This window comes from Brienomyrus brachyistius, chromosome 9 (genome assembly GCF_023856365.1).
Source record: "Brienomyrus brachyistius isolate T26 chromosome 9, BBRACH_0.4, whole genome shotgun sequence".
NCBI lineage: Eukaryota > Metazoa > Chordata > Actinopteri > Osteoglossiformes > Mormyridae > Brienomyrus > Brienomyrus brachyistius.
Window position 1 is genome coordinate 15,631,894 of NC_064541.1, and position 22,508 is coordinate 15,654,401.

General features: G+C 44.8%; 1 protein-coding gene across 2 annotated transcripts in view; it reads right to left on the bottom strand.

Moving 5' to 3' along the window:
* The window catches only part of LOC125748873 (atrial natriuretic peptide receptor 1-like), a 55,342-nt gene that overhangs the window by 8,271 nt on the left and 24,563 nt on the right, over positions 1 to 22,508 (bottom strand). For both annotated transcript variants that reach the window (XM_049025534.1, XM_049025535.1), the window contains 11 exons: positions 18,953 to 19,088; positions 5,420 to 5,514; positions 4,332 to 4,467; positions 3,950 to 4,034; positions 3,675 to 3,795; positions 3,355 to 3,429; positions 3,143 to 3,220; positions 2,949 to 3,053; positions 1,873 to 1,944; positions 1,426 to 1,585; positions 609 to 764 (listed from right to left, as the gene is read on the bottom strand). In XM_049025534.1, coding sequence (XP_048881491.1) covers positions 609 to 764; positions 1,426 to 1,585; positions 1,873 to 1,944; positions 2,949 to 3,053; positions 3,143 to 3,220; positions 3,355 to 3,429; positions 3,675 to 3,795; positions 3,950 to 4,034; positions 4,332 to 4,467; positions 5,420 to 5,514; positions 18,953 to 19,088 — 1,219 coding nt within the window. The remainder of the gene's footprint in view (positions 1 to 608; positions 765 to 1,425; positions 1,586 to 1,872; positions 1,945 to 2,948; positions 3,054 to 3,142; positions 3,221 to 3,354; positions 3,430 to 3,674; positions 3,796 to 3,949; positions 4,035 to 4,331; positions 4,468 to 5,419; positions 5,515 to 18,952; positions 19,089 to 22,508) is intronic.

The window sequence follows — 22,508 nt, forward strand, 5'->3', positions numbered from 1 at the left end:
ATGGTTCTTCAGACAATAACGGAATCCTGTTATATCAGGAGGCATATTTGCACTATATCTACAAAAGTAGTAGGACGCACGTCTTAATCGCTCAGTTCTGGTGTTTCATTCAGACCCATTGACACAGGTGTATAAAATCAAGCACGCAGCCAAACATTTGTGAAAGAATGGGCCATTCTGAAGAGGTCAGTGAATTCAAGTGTGGTACCATCAGGATGCAGCCTTTGCAGTAAATCGATTTGTGAAAATTCTTCCTTGCTAAGTATTTCTATAAGGTTTCCATTTGCGGTCTGAAGGGTGTCTCCTTGTTTTAGGTTTATTTTGTAAAATATTTTGAGCAACATAGTTTTTTCACACTGCTGAAATGAATACATTTCTTGAGACGTGTTTTTCATTGGAGAGCGACAATATATAAATAAATATCAGAAAGTAATAAAAGAAATACCTGTTGATAAACTGAACAGAACAATCAGTTTGAAGGCATCACCAGATCAGCGGCACGACACTCATCTCATCTGCTGAAAATGCTCCGGCACGATGCAGAAGAGTGGAGAAATCGGCACATTTAACTCGGGTTGCTAAAAAGCCGTTTCTGCTGCGTGTCTGACCTTTGGGGCTCAGTGAGTCTCCCTCCAGGTAGAAGGCGCCCCTGCGCAGTGCCACCTCCTGCAGGATGATGCCAAAGCTGAAGATGTCACCCTTCTGCGTACCGCTGGCAGGGGGGCAGTCCTTACGCAGCAACTCTGGGGCCGTCCACAGCTTCCCTGGATAGAAGAAGGGAGTGGGGGAGCAAGGTGAGTCAGGTGGGGTGTAGGCTAAGAGGGGGATTGGGGGGGGGGCGGGGAGGGCAGAGGTTCACTAGGAAAACTGGTACATGACACCAAATGCTACTTTAGGTCAGTATTCTTCAACAGGTCAGTATTCGTCCATGTTTTTGCTCCCTCCCAGCTTCCAGGCAGTCAAGACCACAGAATAACTGCTACAGGTATGTCGGGAGCTGGGAGGGAGTAAAAATATGAACTGTCTGGGAGCCCCCGACGGCACTGCTCGAGATTAAAATGGTGTTTACACAGGTGGCCACACTGTCCTTCCACGGCTGAATCAGCATCTCAACCCAGGAACCCATGGATGCAGAAAGGGGGGGGGGGATGATTCCAGGTGCCCTTGAGTGAGTTGGACTGGTCTGGGTTGGGAGCCCAATACGGTATATTTTCATGGGACCCAGAATCTATAACGGCATCTCTGCAGGAACTCACATTTGTGCTAGAGTACAGTTGAGTGGATAATTCAATAAATTAAGAAGTTTGGCCCTTGAGCAGCTGAAGCATGCGTGTAGCAGATGTGGGTCCCTACGACCGGAACGGAGGGCAGGCTCTCCCAGTGCTGCATGGATGAGTTACAGTGGTCTGGAAGGACGTCACTCACGAGCGTAATAGGCGTGTGCATCATCCCGGTCAGGATCACTGCGGAAGCTCGCCAGCCCGTAATCGGTGATCTTCAGCACGAAGCGACTGTCTACTACGCAGTTGGAGGACTTGAGGTTGCCATGGGCCATGATCACGCTGTTGTGAAGGAATGCCATGCCCTGTGTGTGTGTGGGAGGGGGTGGGGGGTAGAATGACAGAAGAGAAGAAGAAGCAAAAGAGAGAGGTAGCCAGTGAGGCAAAAACAACAGAGATTCAACTGACTCTACCAGAGGAGTAGCTGTTTGGCAAAAGCAGGTCTATGCGATTAATACTATGCTCATGTCATTCAGGTGCATTTTGTATGAAGGTGTAACTGCTTCAGTTGGATGGCAGATACCCAAACACACTTGGAAGTTGGGTCACGGTGGAATGATGCTGATGTAAATCGGCATGGCGATGGACACACCTTGACGATGTCGTTGATGAGGGAGTATCGAAACATCCAGTCCAGGGTGATACTCTCATTCTCCATGATGTCCTGGGAAAAAAAACACACAGTTCACACACAGTTAGAAGCAGCGATCAAACCCCCGACAACTGAGGTATCAGTCCACAGTGAAGCCCACTTTGCCTCTCTCTCATTATTATTTATTACTATGATTATACTGTGTTACATTCATGTTAATCTTTGCCAGACCTCTGTGATTCTGAGCAGAATAATTGGTTAGAAGAGGGATGGATGGATGTCTCCGAGATAATGTTTTCTATGTATGCTTATAGTTAAGCACTTTGCCTAGGGGTATATCGTCAGTTCAGACTTGATCACACACTGTTCTGGATACGAGCTGAATGGCTGTTTAGGGAGGCTATAACAAACATGGGTAACCCCACCACTGACCACAAACTCCCCATATTTTCACAGTTTGGAGTGCAAATCCACTACATCCAGCCTGGGAATAGACTCTTCTCACGCCCCCAGCTGCATCCTGTGGGTTTTTTATATATAAACCAACCGCTAAATGTTCTTCTAGGGAATTTCACCTTAAACTCTACAAACCACAGAGGTTTCCAGCACAGCCCTATCCCCTGCTGAGACCATGACGGACCCGTTCCTCTTTTTCTCTCTCGTTCCACCTCTTTTCAGGAAGGAATGAGTGAGAATCTATTGCAATGTTGCAAAAACAAAAAAACGTAATCAGGGCCAGACTGGGTTTGCAGGGTCAATAAAATTTATCGTGGGGCACTTTGAGGTCCAGGGTCGATTTTTAATCCCAATCCAGCCCTGAACATAACGCTGCATCTGTAGATATATTGTGTTAATACAATAAAAATATTTATGACTGCTAATATGCGGTTGTCTTGATGGCACACATAATTCAAATTTTTAATATAGAAAAAATATATATAACCCTAACCCACAATTCATTTTGCATGACTAAGGTAAGTTTTAGCAATCTCAATGCAACAGGGGGCGCTACAGATAACCGTCTACTTTGAGACACTGACTGTGGCGGTCATGTGACGGGATCACGTGATACGCACCTGCAGGCTGCCGCGGGGGCAGTACTCGACGATGATGCAGATGTTGGGGGGGTCGATGCACGCACCAATGAAACGAGTCAGGTGCTCATTCTGAACATCCCTCATCTGAAAATGCGTAAAGGTGAGCGGGAAGAAGTGTGTTTGCCTTCTAACACGCACACACTGATAATGACACAGCCATCGCGGGGACTTACGTGTTTCAGCTCAAACAGCACGTTTCTGGTAAGCTCAATGCGCTTCTTATTTATATACTTGATGGCCACAATATTCCCCTGCAAAACAAATTCATTCACAGATTTTATAAACGACACCCTGCATGCACTCAGATTTCTTTCTCACAACCCACTAGCTTTGCTTGCCAAGCTTCGTTTTAACATGTATTCTGTCAATAGCATTTGCCACCAACCTTAAAGTAGCCGGTTTTAGCAAACACCTGGAAATTGCCTTCTGCTGTCAGCAGTGAGCCGTAGTTGGAACCTCTCTGTGAATCGCAAATATAAACATATATCAGTGCAAATGCAGGAATGGGTCCCACCTGAGTAGCAGTTTCCCTGTAGAAGATACCTGTGCAAAGTTGGTGTGACCCATTACGATAAGCGGTTCTTGTGGAGTTTTCAACCATGTGGTTTCATGGCAACAGATCACATTAAGTGGAACACAGTGTTTGCTCGGCACTGGTTTGCCTCGCGCCTGGGTTTCGGCACTGGGAGCCTGAGGTTTGCTCACCAGCGAAAAAGTGAGCTTGCTGCCTGCCCTGCGTAGCGCCTTCTCCAAGTTGCTCATCTGAATGTCCTCCCAGAAGATTCTCCACAGCTGTGCGGTGAGTTCATTCTCCAGCTTCAGCTTCCTGGTGGCGAGAGGAGGCAGAGTTTGTGCTTATAACGGAGAAGGGGAGGAAGAGGAAGAGGAAGAAGAAGAGAGAGGACTGGATTTTCACCAAGACCCAACTGGCTAAGAATTAACAGACGCCCAGCTGAAGTGGCCGGACATTCAGCACTGACCTGTAAATGAAGACAGTGATGGTAATGATGATAATGATGATGAAGCACACCACTATAAGGATCATTTGGTGCATTGTGATGGTTCCTGGTGGGCGACAAAAAAAAAAAAGCACTTTAACGGTACTGAGAACTACATGTGCCATAATAGGCTACATCTGAAAAGCTAACTTGCATATTAACTCATTTCAAATCTAGACACAAGAAGAAGGTTCTTTTAGGGAGATAAAGTGGCAGCTTAAACATTCTATACTCAAGCATGTCAGAGTTTATAGTATTAGAGTGTAGAATATTGTTAATATAAAATAAGGATAGTGTTACGGCAAAAAAAACGTATCATTACAAAACCAATAGTGACAGAAGTAGGCCGCTGAAATCTACCGACTTGCAAGACATGCGGGGTTGTCATTCTTGAAGCCGCAAATTGGCACATCGAGGGGAATGGCGCCCCCTGGCCACTGCAAAGACATTCCGGGCATGGAGACCATCTGTTTCTTGGTGCCATTGTAGACAGACACGATCTGACAGAAAACGGGCAAGCATTAGAATACAAACACAGAATAGCACGCTAAGGCATGTGGGGGAATGTAGGGCGGCGGGAGATGGGGGTTTGGACTGCAAGCAATCACATTAAGCTACAGTGCGGGAAGTAATAAGATCAGCGGAACGCAATGTTTTGAAGATGAAGTCAAAAGGACGCAGGGCCACAATCTGGTGAAGCAGAGTGATAATTGAAGTATGTGATCTTTGAAGGTCCATAAAGCAGCAGATGTTAGCTAACGCATTGAGGGTGATTGGATCTACCCAAGTTCTGCATGCACGGGACTATACTGGCACTTAGTTATTAGATGATACTAATCTCGTGTAAATTAACATATTCACAGTCCATTCTTAAGATGACAGGAGCTCATCTTTACTGGCATCCTTCCACTCACAATATGTTCGTCGATCGCTAAAAATGGCGACAGTTTTTTTGTGTGACGTATCATTCTTGTCATTCCTTTGTTTTGGCGTGTGACTGAGAAGCCAAGACATCAATATGCTATCACCAAGAGACCGGGGCCGGAATGAACGGGCAGTCAGCAAGACAGAAGTGAGTCTGAATTGTGAGCAAGTGTGCGTGTGTGTGTGTGCGTGTGTGTGTGTGCGTGCGTGTGCGTGCGTGCGCGTGCGTGCGTGCGTGCGCGTGTGCGTGCGCGTGTGCGTGCGCGTGTGCGCGTGTGTGTGTGCGTGCGTGTGCGCGTGCGCGTGTGCGCGTGCGTGCGTGCGCGTGCGTGTGTGCGTGTGCGTGTGCGTGTGTGTGTGCGCGTGTGTGTGTGCGCGTGTGTGTGTGCGTGCGTGTGTGTGCGTGCGTGTGTGTGCGTGCGTGTGTGTGCGTGCGTGTGTGTGTGTGCGTGTGCTCAGGAGTGCTGGAGTTCACCGCAGTGTGGCAGCGGGAATTATGTCACGCTGTGTCAGGAGACCGGCAGGTACCTGGAAAGCACCAGTTTCTGTGTCAGTCATGTCCCAGAGAGCAAAGTCTATTTCTCGATCCCCGTGTTCATCTATCTGGACCAATCCGGTTACTCCTGAGAGGGGTGGAAGTGAGAGAACAGAAGAATGAATGATTGCTACCGTGTACAATTATCGTTCAGGCTGTCACTGGGTAAACTTAAAGATGGTTAATCCTTATATATTATGTACATTTCAATGTGTAATGTACAACATCCATGTTGCATCATCGAGCTAAGCTGCACGTTACCTTTTGTACAGGTACTTATGGTACAGGCACTTATGGTACAGGCACTTATGGTACAGGTACTTATGGTATAGGCACTTATGGTACAGGCACTTATGGTACAGGCACTTATGGTATAGGTACTTATGGTACAGGCACTTTTGGTACAGGCACTTATGGTACAGGCACTTATGGTACAGGCACTTTTGGTACAGGTACTTATGGTACAGGCACTTATGGTACAGGTACTTATGGTACAGGCACTTTTGGTACAGGTACTTATGGTACAAGCACTTATGGTATAGGCACTTATGGTACAGGCACTTATGGTACTGGTACTTATGGTATAGGTACTTATGGTATAGGTACTTATGGTACAGGCACTTATGGTACAGGCACTTATGGTACAGGTACTTATGGTATAGGTACTTATGGTACAGGCACTTATGGTACAGGCACTTATGGTACAGGTACTTATGGTATAGGTACTTATGGTATAGGTACTTATGGTACAGGCACTTATGGTACAGGTACTTATGGTACAGGCACTTTTGGTACAGGCACTTATGGTACAGGCACTTTTGGTACAGGTACTTATGGTACAAGCACTTATGGTATAGGTACTTATGGTACAGGCACTTATGGTACAGGCACTTATGGTACAGGTACTTATGGTATAGGTACTTATGGTACAGGCACTTATGGTACAGGCACTTATGGTACAGGTACTTATGGTACAGGCACTTATGGTACAGGCACTTCAAGGTCAGAAATCAGGGGCCCTGCATCTTATGCTCTGTGTGAAAGGCGGGTTAATGTGACAAAAAAAACCCCGACATGGGTCGACAAAGCCAGCTGATGGGAAAGGGCTGAAAATACACAAATGAAGATGAGCACGGCTTTGACTGTGAGATCTTCTATCTTTTAATCAATGGCATGGAGATGCTGGACAGGAGAAACCTCTTATCGAAGCTTTGGCACAGAAACAGCGGTTAGGAAATTATTAACCTTGAGGTCTCTGGGAGTATTTCGTTTGCTCTGCTGTGAGGAGAAAGAGCATTTTGCAAAGGGCAAAGAGGGGCTTGCAGTAGATAGGATTGAGACCGTGACTTTTAGGAGTTTTCATGCATCACAGAGGGGTGACAGGTTTTATATATATATATATATATATATATATATATATATATATATATATATATATATATATATATATATATATATATATATATATAAAAGACACAGATCAACCCAGTGTTTGAGCAGGGCAGTAACGTTGTCCATGTTTGAACACTCATTGAAGATTGCCTGGATTGACTAAAATCCAAATATGTCCAATTCAATAGTACTGGAGGTTTATACTAAGATTCCTTTGTTAGTGTAGCTGTTACACTAAGCACCTAATTGTTGGCAATTTGCCAACAAAATAAAAAAAAGCGTTAGGGCTCTGCCGTATGCAAATGAGATGAGGATGCCCTGCACTCGTTCCCCAGCCTGACATTTAGCCCGAGCTAATGGGAGCACAAAAGAAAAACTAATACAATGACAGCTTTTTCCTTCTTTGGTATCAGGTCCTGCCTAAGAAAAAAAAATATTTGCCATGAGTCTTTCAGAGGGTAACAATTAACATGGTCCAGAATAATGTGGGGTTCCTATGTTTATTTCTGGCTACTGGCATGCTATTTTTACTACCACTGCAAACCTCGTGTGATTTCAACTTGGCCCTGTCCCTCGGCCCTGCAGAAATATTTCATTTTCTAGGTCAACAGTGGATAACTACAATTCTCAAGGTGTGGAATCAGACCCATTTTATACTTACTGTTCAGCACTGATTCATGGCTAATCAAAGCAATGACTGTGGTTATTATGGTTAGGCCACTGCCGTGTATTCCTGTCATCTCATCGGCAAGTCTTAGCTCAGTTCCGTGTGCCGATGAAAAAAAAATCAGGGTATCGATCAAGGTTTCCCACTAAGCCGAATCAGTGTTTTGTTAGAACCTGTCTGAACCCACGCAGTGCTACTAAATGACAATCAAATTCATCATCACAGGTCACTGGTTTTGTACTGATTTTTCCCCACCGTGCATTTTTCAATTTAAGCCTAGTTAATGGCCTTGTGAAATGAAGAAGTTCACATGCACTTCTACATTACGACAGAAGAGAATTTACAGTGAAATTCAGTCATCTTAAAAACAACAGATTTTACGCACAACAAACTCCATTAAGATTCACACAAAAAAATGGTTACTGAGCTCCTCTCTGCCGCATAAACATTTCTTTTGAACGACTTGAAGAACAGAATAAAATATCAAATGTATCTCCCCTTTAAGCAATATTTTCCAGAAGCTGAAAGCAAGAAATACCTCGGAATGTTCTCTGTTTGTTCCTTGCACTGCTAAAAAGTCCTAAATTTGCGCTTTGCACCACTAAAAGGTCAGAAATTTGCATTGTTGCTATTAAGGTCTTAGCGATCTTCTCCTTTCTGAGTCTCCATCTGCTTCTTGTTTATTCTCTGCCCATTATCAATGTTTCTCTTGGTCGCAAATCTGCAGTGAATTACATTCCCTTCGCTCTTTCTTTGGTATCTGAAGAAACGCTGAAACAGAGTTCAGAAACCGTATCACATGGCCTGCGTGACAGGGATGCTTGCTTTTGGCTGGGTTTCATACGAATTCTTGCACTGTGATCTGTCACAGGCATTCTCATCATCTTGGCCAAATCACTTTACCCTTTACCTCCCACATGGTTCCGGAAGCACCTCGAAGTGAACGGAACATTCCGGACTACGCTGGGCACATGGACACATCGAGCGGCAGGCTTGACCGGATTGACCCGCTCCTCTAACGTGGACGACTTGTCTGTCGGCTTCTCAAGCGCAGGAAGGAAACAACTGGAAAGCTACACTGCAATCACCGAGCAAATCACCGAAGACGCGAGATTTGCGAGCACACGGAAAAAAAAATTGGATGAGGCAGACGCAAAGTGTTAAAACAACATGTACGCGGAAGACAAAAGAAGCCATTAAATAGCACCTGCTAGCAGAGGAGTACAGCTGGATGTGACGAGAGACAAGAGTACTCTTTGCTGATAACTAAAAGGGCATAAGCAAATAACATGATTTTTATTCTTTAAATGAGGCACTGTCGAGTGAATACACTTTTCATTGCAACAATAAGCCAACCGTGACTGGGGCTAGAAGTTATTTAAGTGAACAAGCAATTGAATAACATGAGAAGTTGTGCATTTTAATTTCACTCAAGCGCTTGGAACTCATTACAGTATTTAATTGCCTCAGGCTTTATTGAAATTCTTTCGCCTGCTCGTATTATGAAGTTCTCCATTTTAATTAACGAAGACAAGAAATACACCGCTGGACAGTAGCATTTAATCCGAGGAAATGTTCTGGAGAGTTTGCATGTGAATGACCAATCATTTGTTTTGTAACACCGTCTTCCAGCTCCAGACTAACAAAGGCCTACCGAAACACCCCCCCCCCCCCCCCCGTATCCAGGCAACCGAGGGGAAACTAACCAAACAAGGGGGTGGGTTTTAATCAGCCAAAGCCTGACTCCTACGAATAGAGCTGGCCGAAGCTCATCCTCAGAATGAAACCTGGGGGATGATGGGAGACTGCGGAGCCTGGGAAAGGGGTCCGGGGAGGAGAATGGGAAATGGGTGGTGGGCAGGCTTCCGATGGGAAGGGGCATCCACGTGGGATACCAACAGAAACAGCCAAACCCAAGGTTTCCTTCCCAGGCCCGACTACAGTCTTTTACTCTGCTCAGAGGTCGTACAGTCCCCCTCTCTTCAAACACTAATTTCCCAAGAGCCACTTCAGCAGAATCTCCAGTACCAACTAAGCACTTCAAAGCAGTCTTGCTGGGTATCATCAATAGCTTTTCACTATTAATTGCACAGTTCAGAAAGTGGACTTTATATGAAGATAATGTTACAAAACACTGTCAGAGAAGCATGGCTGCACTTCAACAGGTGCTAACCGGTGACCAAAAAAAAATTCTCTATCATGCATACCACTCTTGCTAATGATAGCATGCTCCTCCACTGGAGATCCAGGTGAGGATACCAAGCCCTCTGCCGACTCAGATGGCCTCTCTTTTCTAGGATGCAGTTCAAAGACATGTGTACTACTCAAGACTAAATATGGGTCTTTCATCTGTTCTCATTGCCCAATTTGATCGCCATCTCCATCAGGAGACCTCTTGAAAAGAGGGGAGAGTGCCTCGATGATGACGCGTTGCTTCCAAAGGCTCTTTGCTCCTGTTATTGTACTTTGCACGGCTTGTCTTAGCCGTTGGTTACTTTTGATTAAGCATTAATGGAAACCAGTGTGGCTCTTTATCAATGGGAAAACAGAGGATCGTATGCTACTGTCAAGAACTTATTCCGAAGCCAATTAATTTTCAAGCAAAACAATAATGTGAACCAGTCTTGACTTTTCTTGGCTAGTCGGTTTATAGGACGTTAACTGGATCTAATGGCTTTGGAACTGTAAAATAACACTTCTCCGCTTGCATTAACACAGAGTGAACCACAAGAGGGCATTTCACATAGGACAGCAGTACCCAACCCAGTCTGGTGGTTCCTGAGGTCTGGGTCAGGAAACACTGACAAAGGAGATACATTTTAAAATGTCTGCTCATAAAAATGTGAATTTAATAATGTCCATAAACTAGCCAATACCACAATGCTACACAATATCATTCTTACTGGATTATTATTAACCATAAGCCACTGCACAAGAAAATCTCACTACACTGGAATATAATAAACTATTCTACTGTACAGAGTAAAGCTTGCATTTAAGTACATCATAAAGAACAATACAAGTGTATCGTTTTGGGGCTTACCTAATATAATTGGGTTCCTGAAAAATACAATCAACTGCATTTAATCAAGAGGGTATCAAGCATTTAATGTCAACGTACAAGGAAAGAATAATTAATAACAAGTCAAGTCAATTCAAGAAATCAAAAAGTATTTTATCTAGGGTACAATATGCACCTTGATCACTCACCTTTTCAACAGTCAGCATGGCAGTGGCTGTCAATGGAAACCACAGCCTGAATTTACATGCTGCAATTTCGATTGCGGTTTGAGTCTCGGAAGTGACGTAGCCGGCTTTTCTTGATATCCGACAGCACTTCACAGCATTTGAGGGGTAGGTGACCCCTTTATGGAGTGTGTATGTGGCGTAGAGGTGCTTGTACAAGCAGACTGACAACTGTACTGTCAGTATTATGATATTAAGGGCAGTTTTGGATGAAGCTGATGCTATTCTGGCAGGGACCGGAGAGATCTATGCTCTACTCACAAGAATTACTCACAGCAAAGATGGCCGGGAGGGGCATTATCTATCTGGATATCTAACAGCAGAGACAGATTTCTGATTGACAGAAAATGACCTTTGATGAAGGTCGAATACAGTGGTGCCATCTGTTGTGCAATAAGTGAACTGCATGTAGAGATATGTAAATGTGCTTGCAGGATCAGATCCAAATGAAGAAGTAAAACAACTGCCACCCCCCCCCCCCCACTCTGTTCCACCACCCCCGGGGTACAGGATTTAACACCATCTGGCTAAAGTCCCATTCCCTATCAACTACTCCATATGTCTGTACAAATTCTGAGTGTACCTTGATTCCAGGAAGCCGCTCAGGGTGGATGGCACGTTGCCAAATAACCTATGCATAACCCATCCGGAAAGGCTGGTGTCCGGGGAGCAGGCCGAGAACGTTTCTCACACAAGTCGAATATGTCAAGTGGGCAGCTTTTCCCGACAAAGAGTGATTTATGCAAGCACAAGAGCAGAGGAAGAGCTTGGGGCAGCTGTATCCTATTATGGACGCTTAAATACGAGAGTCTAAAGTACTCTGTATGATGACTCTGATATAGAATAAGTCATTCGACATTTGATAACAGGTTTGTTTCGAAGAAAAGACATTATCTCTAGAAAATACTTTACGTAAAGTTAAATTGAAGAATCTGTGTAAATATTGAGATGTAGTTATAACAATTGCGTCTGAACATAGTATCTTTCTTTGTCTTTGACTGTAGTTTCTTACGTCTTCAAAAGGACCCTCATCAGGGTTCAAACATTCATTGCGAAGTTCCAAGCCGGAGTGGTCACTTTCTAAAGCAGTGCAATCCACCTCAGTCAAGATCACACAACTTTATCTGTTGGAGACTCTGGTCGATAGTGCAGCCCGGTCTATCATTTCATGCCATGTGTGGCTGATAAATTAACAGGAACTTTGAAATGGCTTTGGTCTCCCGCCTGTTACGCATTAGTTAAATTGGATCCACATTCGCACAGAGCTTATTAATGGGCGCTCATCTGGCAGAATCTGCTACGAATCACCAGTGGGGATATAAAACACTTCTTTGTGGAGCACTGCAAGAATCTCTAGAACATGCTTGTGGTGTGGTGGCTCAGTGGACAGCACTGTACCCTCAGCTTCTCCAGCGCTGCATTCTCCAAGGATCTGCAGGGGGTTTCTCCAGTCCGCAAACATGGAGTTTAGGTGGACCGGTGTGAAGATTCCTGCGACAGACTGGCATTCCTACTAGAGCTAAGGAGCAGGCACTGATTACAGCGCATTGCCACACCCACCACGCAACAAACCACCTCAGGGGTGAGAACCTGAGTACAGCCATATAGTAGCCGATACCTCAGCACCACACTAATCCGAATGAAGCAATGTGAGGTTTTCTCGTGGGCGGAGCGCCAATCCTGCCACCAATCTCCAAGTTTTTCCCTGTAAGTTGGAGGACCTCCATACAGGGCTGGATGTAGATTAACATCATACTCTGGACGAAGCAATTGCAGGTTAAGAGTCTTGCTCAAGGGTCCAACAGAGTAGAATCACTCCAGGTATGCATAGGATTGGAACCAGCAACCTTCCATTTGCTGGCACAAATCCCTAGCCTCAGAGCCACCACTCTACCATTTCTATTAGGCTGCCTTAAATGTCCCGGAATAGAAGCTAACCATGACCCTGCACTGAATAAGCAGTCATAGATGGATGTATTTCACTGAATCACTGATAAGCGCAAGGAGAAGTTCATTGCCTCTCCTCCACAAATACAACCAGAACTATAACTTATATGGAATGTTTTCTCATGCACACATGATGTTCACTTGTTGGTGCTCTATCTCAATTATCAGCATCACTTCCGTTAACCAGCAGTTGCCGTCCTTGACCTCTACTCCCTACAAGGACTGAAATCAAATGGTCTTTATCCCCCTCTCTGTCTCACTTCATAAATTAAGGAACAGTACGACTCAAACACACACTAAGTAAGTTTGCCAGTGTCCACTAAATGATCCATCCATCCTCCGACCGCTTCTTCTGTCTCACGAGGTTCTGAAATGTTTCCTAGGTAACACAGACCATAAGGTTAGGGCACACAATATTGAGCACACACTCTCCATTCATTTCTATGGGGAAAACTCTAATCACAACACAACCTTAACCCCTACCCAGCCCTATCCTTAAGTAACCCAAGTATGAGACGCATGGGCATTATTACTTTTTTTGATTGCATTCACAAATATTTGTGGGGACCTGAAAGATCAAAAAACATTTGAACCCCACAAAGTAATATAAACCTAATCCACACACACACATTCACACATGCAATTAAATACTATGGTCAACTAGGACATGCAATTTTTGTTCACAACACAAACATACCAAGTAATCCCCTATGGTTGGTACATATTAAATAAGCAGTCCTGTCCCTAGAGATGATGGAGTCAAACCATTTCTTTTAATCAAACAGCTTCAGTACACGAGTTACAATGTGCCATGTCTTGCAGTAAATGAAAACTCCTCATTGTCCTTCGAAGGCTGAAATGTATTTGCAGGGCGGCATTTGCGTTTTGGTAGCAGTGACTTCGGCGTTATCAAACAGGCACACAGTTGCTACAACAGCTATTTCATATAGCTTTTCTCTCGGACACATGGGGTGAGTGAGATTAACACAGCTGTACGACAATTCTCACAAGAACTCAGTGGTACTGAGGCTAATGTAGTCAGAAATCCAAGAGGTGCAGAGGCACTCTGTATTGATTTTGAGCAGGACTGTAAACCGAGACAGTCCTATTTTTACATTTTAAGCTCCTAGGTGTTTCAATGGGGATTGCATCTGACGTCAGTATTCATGTCTATACGTGTATTTAAAGGAGATATTTATACACTTCTATGCATACGGATACATGTTTATATAGCTGATGCATGAAAAAGCAAGAAGGACTGAGATCAATAGGTTCTCGAAGCCATTTTTCTTCTCCAAGGGCTGCATGCTTAGAGATTCCGCTTCACACAACGATGTGGACCCCAGACAAGAGACAGATGGGGGAAACAGCAGCGGAGATGAAGGAAGACGCTGACCAAGATGCTGATGAGTATGGAGAGGCTGCTGTAGGAGGAACGGACAGGTGGACGCAGAGAGATGTGGTGGCAAGACACGACAAATGAAACGTGGCAGAGACAAAGTACCGAGGAGGCCTGATCACACTGTCCTGCCCTTTGTATAAATGTAGGGAGATATCAGAGTGGCGGCAGTAGAGGCCCGAGCATATTACCTGCCGTGTGGTGAGGGGGGAGCGAGCCAAGATAGAGGAGAAGAGGAGAGGAGAGGAAAGGAGGGGAGGAAGGGAGGAGAGGAGGAGCACAAGTGGAGCCACCAGTACTTCGAGAGAAGCTGAAACGAGAGGATGGATCTGAGTGGGAGGAGAAGGAGAGGTAATGCAGGAAGAAAGAAGGGAGCGAGTGGGAGGACGGCGAACGTGGATGACAGGCAAGGGAGTGAAAGAGAAAAACAAAAGAAGGAGGAGGTGGACAATAAGCCAAAGAAGCTTCTGGAAAGTGGGGAAAAAAAACAGAGAGGAGTGAGTAGTTACCATGTTGATACCAGGGCTAATGGGTGCTTAACAGGAACTGTTAAGTGTGTCGGACACTCCCAGGGTTCAAAAGCCATCTGGACAGATGGTATTATAATTTCCGCATGATCCGTACAGAAGGAGGACATGGAGAACCCAGTGGAAGAGACAGGATGAGGGAGCGACAGGAGGAAGCAGGCAATGACTGATGGTCGTGCACATAACAGAGGAAGGCAGAACAGCAAAGTGAACGCTGTCGTCATTGTCTGTCTTCCATGGATACATTGCACACAAGGTCGGTCATTAACCCACTTTCACATGAGGTGATGATACCAACGTGCACCTAACTAGCATGAACACAGCTGGACCCAGTCACACCTTTACATAGGTGTTCATCCGAGCCCTTAATCACCGTCACTGTGTTTAAACTGCTTAGAATCATAACTGTCACAGTGTCATTGAGACCCAGCTGAACTGATAATTATCTTCTGCGAACATCATTTTAATTGACACAAGTTAGCACTATAATATGATTATTTATATTCTTGTTAATCACCACTGATAAAGATGCACTCTATCAACATTCAGATCAGTGTTTCCCAACCCAATCCTTGGAGACCCACAGACAGTGCATGTTTTTGCTCCCTCCCAGCTCCCTATGTGGACGGTCTAGTAGGGAGCTCGGAGGAAGCAAAAACATGCACTGTCTGTGGGTCCTCAAGGACCGGATTGGGAAACACTGATTTAGATTATATCACATTTTTTTCAATAATCAAACAATAAAGAACCTGAAGCGTTTTCTTTCAACAGGAACCAGCGAGAAGGTCCTCCTGAAGGAACACTGCCCTCAGCAGACGAAGAGCATCAGACAGGAACATGGAGGATACATTCACCCCCAGGCATCGGCTGATTCGGAGGCAGGGGTTACGGGAACTGAAGGAGAGGATTGGGATTGCCAGCCTGTCTAATATACCCCAGCCTCATGCCTGGGGGAGGGGAGGAGACACGAATGGTGCTCACTGCAAGATGGATGTGGTGTCTTTAATATACTGATCGACTTCAACATTTAAAGTGCTGCCCAGTGAATGTGTACCGTTGAATATAGAAACCATTGGCCTCTATAATGTATGCATTTCAAACATCTAATTATAACAACCCAGTAACGATTCAACAGGGAAGAGTAATGAGCGATCTTCAACAGGAAGCCATGTATCTGAAGGGGACCATCTATATGTACGCCCATTGATAGCTTTGGAGACATCAATGACCTGTGTGCACTGAATGAAATGTGAGGTTTCAATAAACGCACTCATAATCGTCCCCGTCAAGTAGCCATAGTCTGGGCAGGCGGTCAGTGTGACGCGATGACGCGCCTTTGGCGGGATCCAGAGCATCTCAGATGATAAGGGTGACTCAATGTGAACACCGAGCTCTGTCTGTAACTGGAGCTGGGGTCAGGCCTACAGTACAGCGCAGGCTCTGGGCTCGTGGCTTGGCAGTACATCAGAGGCCAGGCCCGCACGTCCGACGGGGGGGGGGGGGGGGGCTTTAATAACAGATTTCGCAACATCTGCAGAATTTCGGCGCTTGTGTCTGCTTGAACAGGCGGAGGAAGAAAGACACCTGCTTGCCCACAGGAAGTGATGCGAGCACCTCCGCAGGGTGGAAAGTCAGATACTGCTATTCCTGTTTTTTAGCATAAGGAAACCCAGAGGTGAACTTTGCAGGAAAACAGGAGTGGGACACGCTTCCATGTGCATTCAATAGCATGAATGGAACAGCCCAACTCCAGGCGTGTGGGGGGCAGCTTAAGGGCCAAATGAAAAAAACAGCTAGGGGCACAGGACACCCACAAAGCACTGCTTTTCCTTCCTTTATGGCCAGAGCCCCCCGCCACCCCCCCAATCCCTCACAGCTGGAATTTGAAAATCTGTGATTCACATTCTGCATTCACACCCCCGTGTCACTGAATGACTCTTCAGATTCATACGATGTTAATGTTTCCTGGACAGTGTATTTATTTCTTTTTTTTATGTAGGAAGCTTTTAAGTTGGCTCAAAAGAAGCCACTTCTTACACCAATATAACTCATGATACAAGCAATTCATATTAAAAAAGATACTCTCGAGGAATCCTCGCATATAGAGTGAAATTCATTCTTCAGTCTCCTGACAGCAGTATTAAAATTCAAGATTTAGGACCTTATGGGGCATTTTAATGGTATCATAGAAAGCAGAGCATGCTTCATGAAGCGATACAATATCACAGACGATGATTATTCTAAATGGCTCTAGATTTTGTACTTTTATCGCTGCCCTCATCCCTCTCCCTTGTCCCTTAGAGTATACATTTTCCATTGTTGTACGTTAAAGACCAGCATACAAAGAAAATAGTTCAAGGCAAATACTGAAACACCGCTGTCGCAAGAAGTAGGACAGAAAGCACCTGTGAGTGACAGGTATTCCTGTGCAGATGGAGTTAAAGGGGGCTTTCTTCCCTCAGAATCAAATGTGTGAACCATATGTCCTCACAATGTGAGAAAAACCTGCTATTTTTGACCTTGTGGGGACATTTTTCAGTCCAGAAGCCAAAAGTCGTCTATTTTGTTTGGTTACTTATTTTGAAGGTTAGGCGTTGTGGTCGTCATATGGTCGTCATAGTTGGGATTAGGGTTATGCCCATAGAAATAAATGGAGATGGATACACTACGTGTGCGCATGAGTAGTTGGGGTGTTTCTAATTTGCCCATGCATATGACTGGGTGTATTTGTGTGCACTGCCATGCACTAGCATCCGAGGTGCCCTTCAGCCTCCTGCCTTCCGATGCCTGGTAAAGGCTCTAATTTCTGCCCCCCCCCCCCCCCCAAACCTGAGCAAAATAACAAGACAGAGGATGGATGTTAAAAAAGTCATGGACTGGCGTGGTTTTAGGGTGCAGAGTGATATAAAAATGAAACAAACAACAAATACGCAGAATTGTCAAAAGTCAAGAATTCTGCTCCCTTCAGCCTAGCTTGAGTGTCGTCTGGTCATGTTCGGTGCACAGCTGGTTGTCGCAGATAACAGGGCTCCACACTGCAATTCTCTATACCTGGACATTATAGGACATTCCTATGTGATCTTCAACCAGTCAAAAGGCGCAAAGGAACCAAAAGATGACAGCAAGTATTGAATGTCCAGTAAATGTGGTTTTTGCACTGCCTGGAACGATGGGTGCGCTCCTGATTATCAAGGAACATAACTGCATTGCTTGCCGTTATTCGAATCCAAATTCAGTCGACATTATGAATTTCTAACTATGGCATAAAATATGCAATCACAGGAAAGGAATAAAACGGTGATACCAAGCTAGCAGCTAGTTAAAGGTTGATATTCAACAGTCCTGCATAAAGCCCAGCCACCCACCGCCTTATAAAATCACGTCCGATATTCTTTGCCCAGAATATCAGAGGCTGTATGTAAACATAATATGCAGGTGAGGCAATCAGCCTAGACTCAGCATGCAAAGGTGGAAACTCCATTATTATCAGCTTCCATTGAATTAATGTACAAATATCATGCATGTGACTCAGCTTCTAGATTTCGCCTGGGGAACTCTCAACAGTTCAAGTCAAGTCGGGCTTTACTGTTACACCAACCATGTTCAGTATGCTGCATGACATAACATTCCCATTCGCAGTCACATTGCATTGATGAATGAGCTTCATGCGAAATCTCACAAGGAAGGCAGTCTGGAAAGTGCAAGCATTCAGGGCCAGGCTGACTCAATCCTTCTGTATTTCCATACACGTAATGAATGGTCAAGCAGAGAGGTTTCTGAAAGTCCCCGGCAGATGTGAGCTTTCCCATCTTCTGACTTTTGAGCCCAGAGTTGCTACTAGGAACTCCGATTTTAAGCATGAGCCTGCAGCACAGGAACTCTTACTCGGAACCGATGGGTCTTCAGCGACTCACACCTGTATCCGACAGCTCCGCGTCATTTACATCGATCAATGTGTGAGCAAACTTTTAGCATGATGGACACGGATCACCCCACAGGTCCCAGGTGGCTGACTGACACTTGAGCGAAACACCACATAGATTTATTCAGATTTGAAAGCTTAACTGCTCCCATGAAATACTTCTGAGAGAGTGGGTTCAATCTCAATTTCTGGCATTTCATATCACAACCAGGAGTGGCTTATCCTCCCTGCTCTAAGGGCTAGCAAGTTACTATAACCGATGCTGCAGAAAGAGGTACAAACGTACAAGGAGAAAAATAACCTCAGCAGGACTTGTGGGTTTGCAATCAGGATGCTGGGATGACATCCTTGGTGTTGAGTCGTGTGGCCACGGACGTAGCTCCCAGCGAGCCACGACCCGATGAGATGATCGGGGAGCTTACTTACCGTGGTAAGTGCGGTTCCACATCCTCATCGTAACGTTCTTTCCTGCCGGGATGCCTGGCTCCTCAGCCATGGTCTCATTCAGGGCTTGGGCGTACAGCATCACACCGTCGTAGAAACCTCCGGAGATCAGGTTCATCTGCAGGAGGGGAGGGATGACTTATCAGATTTCCTCTTCATCCTAAATCCACCACAGCACTTTCCATCTCTTTTTCCATCGCTCCACATTCTCCATCAACTGCTAATGTTTTCGTCCTGTCCTTCATTCCTACCGTTTTACTATTTGACTATTTTTTGGATTGTGACTACAGAAAGTAGCCTTGAGAACCATAAAAACGAACTAATTCAATAAAGAACATAAATGATATTTCATCTTCCAGCATCGTGAGGTGTACAGGTGACCAGAATATGTCATTTCGAGGAGGTGATACGACTAAGCAAAATATCGGACCTTCATTCAAAACAAAAACATTTAGCATTATAAAACAAAAACGGATGACTAATTATAGTAGGAAGATTAGGCAAGTAAATGACCAATTACATGCATTATGACTAATCTAAGCCAGGCAGGGAACCTCCAACATCCTGTGCAGCCAGCTGTCAGAAAGATTATTTCCAAATATCTGCAAACCTCATAAACATCCTTCGGATAAAAGCGCACAAGCACATGCTCAGCAAAACCTCCACACAAAAGCTCACCATGTGGTGTTACATGTAGTTCCAGCCAATGTAGATGGAGACAAAATAAGCCCTTTTTAAAAAGCTATTCAGCTATTCTTTTTTGTTTATGATTTGAATCCACATCTATTTGTCATTTTCGCGTTGGACCGCTTCGCCTCGAAAAATTTCGCGAACTCCCATGGAATCATGTGGATTACTGCATGAATGGTCGTGAAAATGTGATCTGATCTTCGTCCAGTCATAATAACAAATAAAGACAGCCTTATATAATAAATGGCAGACACTATATTTTATGTTGACATACCTTAATTAAACAAGCGGTTTAAGCAGTCAAGGTCACTAATGGAATATTGTGTGAACAACTAAGGCAATGGACCTCGTGAAAAGAAGTTAATTGGTGTCAGGTGTCTGCGTTTAGCTATGCCGTTGCATAAACAGACCAACAATTTTATTTACCTGCTTTTCAAACAGAATTTTGTTGAACTATATGAAATACACCCAATAAGAAGATACTTCAGAGATGCAAGATCATAAGACTGGAAAGGGTTAGAGAAGGTGTTTTATACACTCGGGCTTCCATCGGTCCAGAGTCAGGAAGATCGCAGATAATGAGAGAGATTCCGCAGTGTGGCGACTCTTCCTGGAAGGGGGCGTCTGACGAAGATCAATGGAATTGCGCACATAAATAAAACCTTCAAACAAATGACAAAGAAGCTGAAGGTGACAAGTGAGGATTTTTGCAGGCATCTCTGCGCTTGAAAACATCCATGTTCCTGATTCTCTGATAAGAAAAACACTGACGGAGAGTAGTGTTCATGGGAAGTAACCAAGGAGGAAATCACTGCTCTCTAAAAAGCATTATTATCTTATTCGCTGAAGACCACCCAGATGTTCAACTGCATCACTGCAACAAACGTTCTGCGGAGAGATGAGGGAGAGGTTGAACTTTCGGTAAATGTATGCAGTGCTCTATATGGAGAAAGGAAAACACTGTATACTAACATCACAACCTCATCCCGGCTGTGATACATGATGCAGGGAGTGTGATAATGTGGGCCAGCTGGGGCCTGGATGACTTGCAATAACTGAACAAGTGTTGGATGCATTTCACCCTGGCCACAGCCCTGTCAAACTCCCCCTGAGACCAGGAGCTCCTCACTGCTTAAAACATGATAGTGGAGAGTGACTGGTTTTGGCCAGCATGTTTTGCGAACAACACCCCCTTTAGAAGTGTGCTCCTTTCACTTTTCAACGTTAAATCTAGTCAAGTCAAGTCTACCTAAAGCAGACGTGATGGGCGGGGCTGTGCGATGGGGCAGTGGGGAAGGAAGATCGATCTTGAACTTTTCCCTCAGCAGCTCAGCACGTAACCTAGGTGACATTTTAGATACGAGCCTCTCATGCAGGTCACTTGTTGATGCAGTATCGAAGGCGAGCTTCCTACTGCGACGATTTCTTACTATTCAAGACACAGAGAAACTGATATATGCCTTTGCATACAGTATGTTAGACTACTGTAATGCTCTGTTATCTGCAAGCACACACTGCGCATTAAATACCTTGCAGCGTATTCAAAATTCAGCAGCTCGAATTATCACCATTAGAAGGAAATTTGAGCACATAACCCCTGTTCTTAGATCCCTTCATTGGCTTTCTGTCAGGTTTAGAGCTGACTTTGAAGTTCTCTTACTTGCATATAAGGCACTTAAAGGTCTAGCTCCAGCCTACCTGATAGAAGTACATCGTCCACTCAGATCACAGAATGCTGGTTTCCTTGTCATTCCACACATAAATAAAGTGACAGTGGGTGGAAAAGCATTCTGCTACAGGGCCCCTATATTGTGGAATGTTTTATCAGTCTATGTTCGGGATGCCGATTCGGTCTCAGTTTTTAAATCTCGACTGAAGACCTATTTCTTCTTTAGCTTACCCGCAACCTAGCACACCGTAACCATGGCTGTTGGTGCTGCTGTTCATGTCATTTTTATCTACTGTGCTTGTCCATTTATGTGTCAACGCATGTTCTGACCATCCATGCTCTCTGCCTGCCCACATGTCCGGGTGGTGCCCCAGATGGGCACCATCTGAGCTGTAGTCCTGGTTCAGTCCCACGGAGAGGTGACATCGCGAATGGGACCTACGAACTATATCATCGTGGGTGTAGCCCCCACCCTACACAGTCAAACGTGGATAACGGACTCATTGATGGACTTTGTCTTGATTCTTAATCACAGCTTATACCTACCTTTTAGCAAGCAATTTCTTTCCTTCCTTTTTCCGGTTCTGTATTACGCTCTCTAATGATGTTTCATATATATCAACACATCTATCTAAAGCTCCTTGGGATGACTCTGGCGTGAAAGGTGCTATACACAATTGAATTGAATTGAATTGAATTGAATTGAATTGAACTGAATTGAATTGAATTGAATTGAAAAGCCTTATGCCTTTTAAGAAAGGCCTATAAAAACTGAGCTCCTTTCAGCCACTGTGTCCTGTAGGAGATAAGAGTCAGAAGCCTGTCCAGTGCCCTCGTGTGTAAAGATACCCGGCATAAACGCCAGTCCAACCCAAACATTCTCAAACCTAATAAGCTTGTTTCTTTTGCTTAAGTTTGGTTGTGAAAAGCCTAAAGCCAAATGAATAAGGGAGGCAAGCCAAGTCGTCATAGAAACTGGACGCTACTGTAGGATTTTACTAGATCCATTACACACCCCTGCAAACTCAGATGAGACCCTCATCGGGGGACATAACGAGGAAACATGGGCCGTGCGTCGGTCCCGAAAACAAGCGGCCATACGCAGCCGCGTCCGTGTGATTTGATGCGCAGACAGGGGGGTAAACATCAGTGAGGAGAGATAAGATACATGCGGATGGG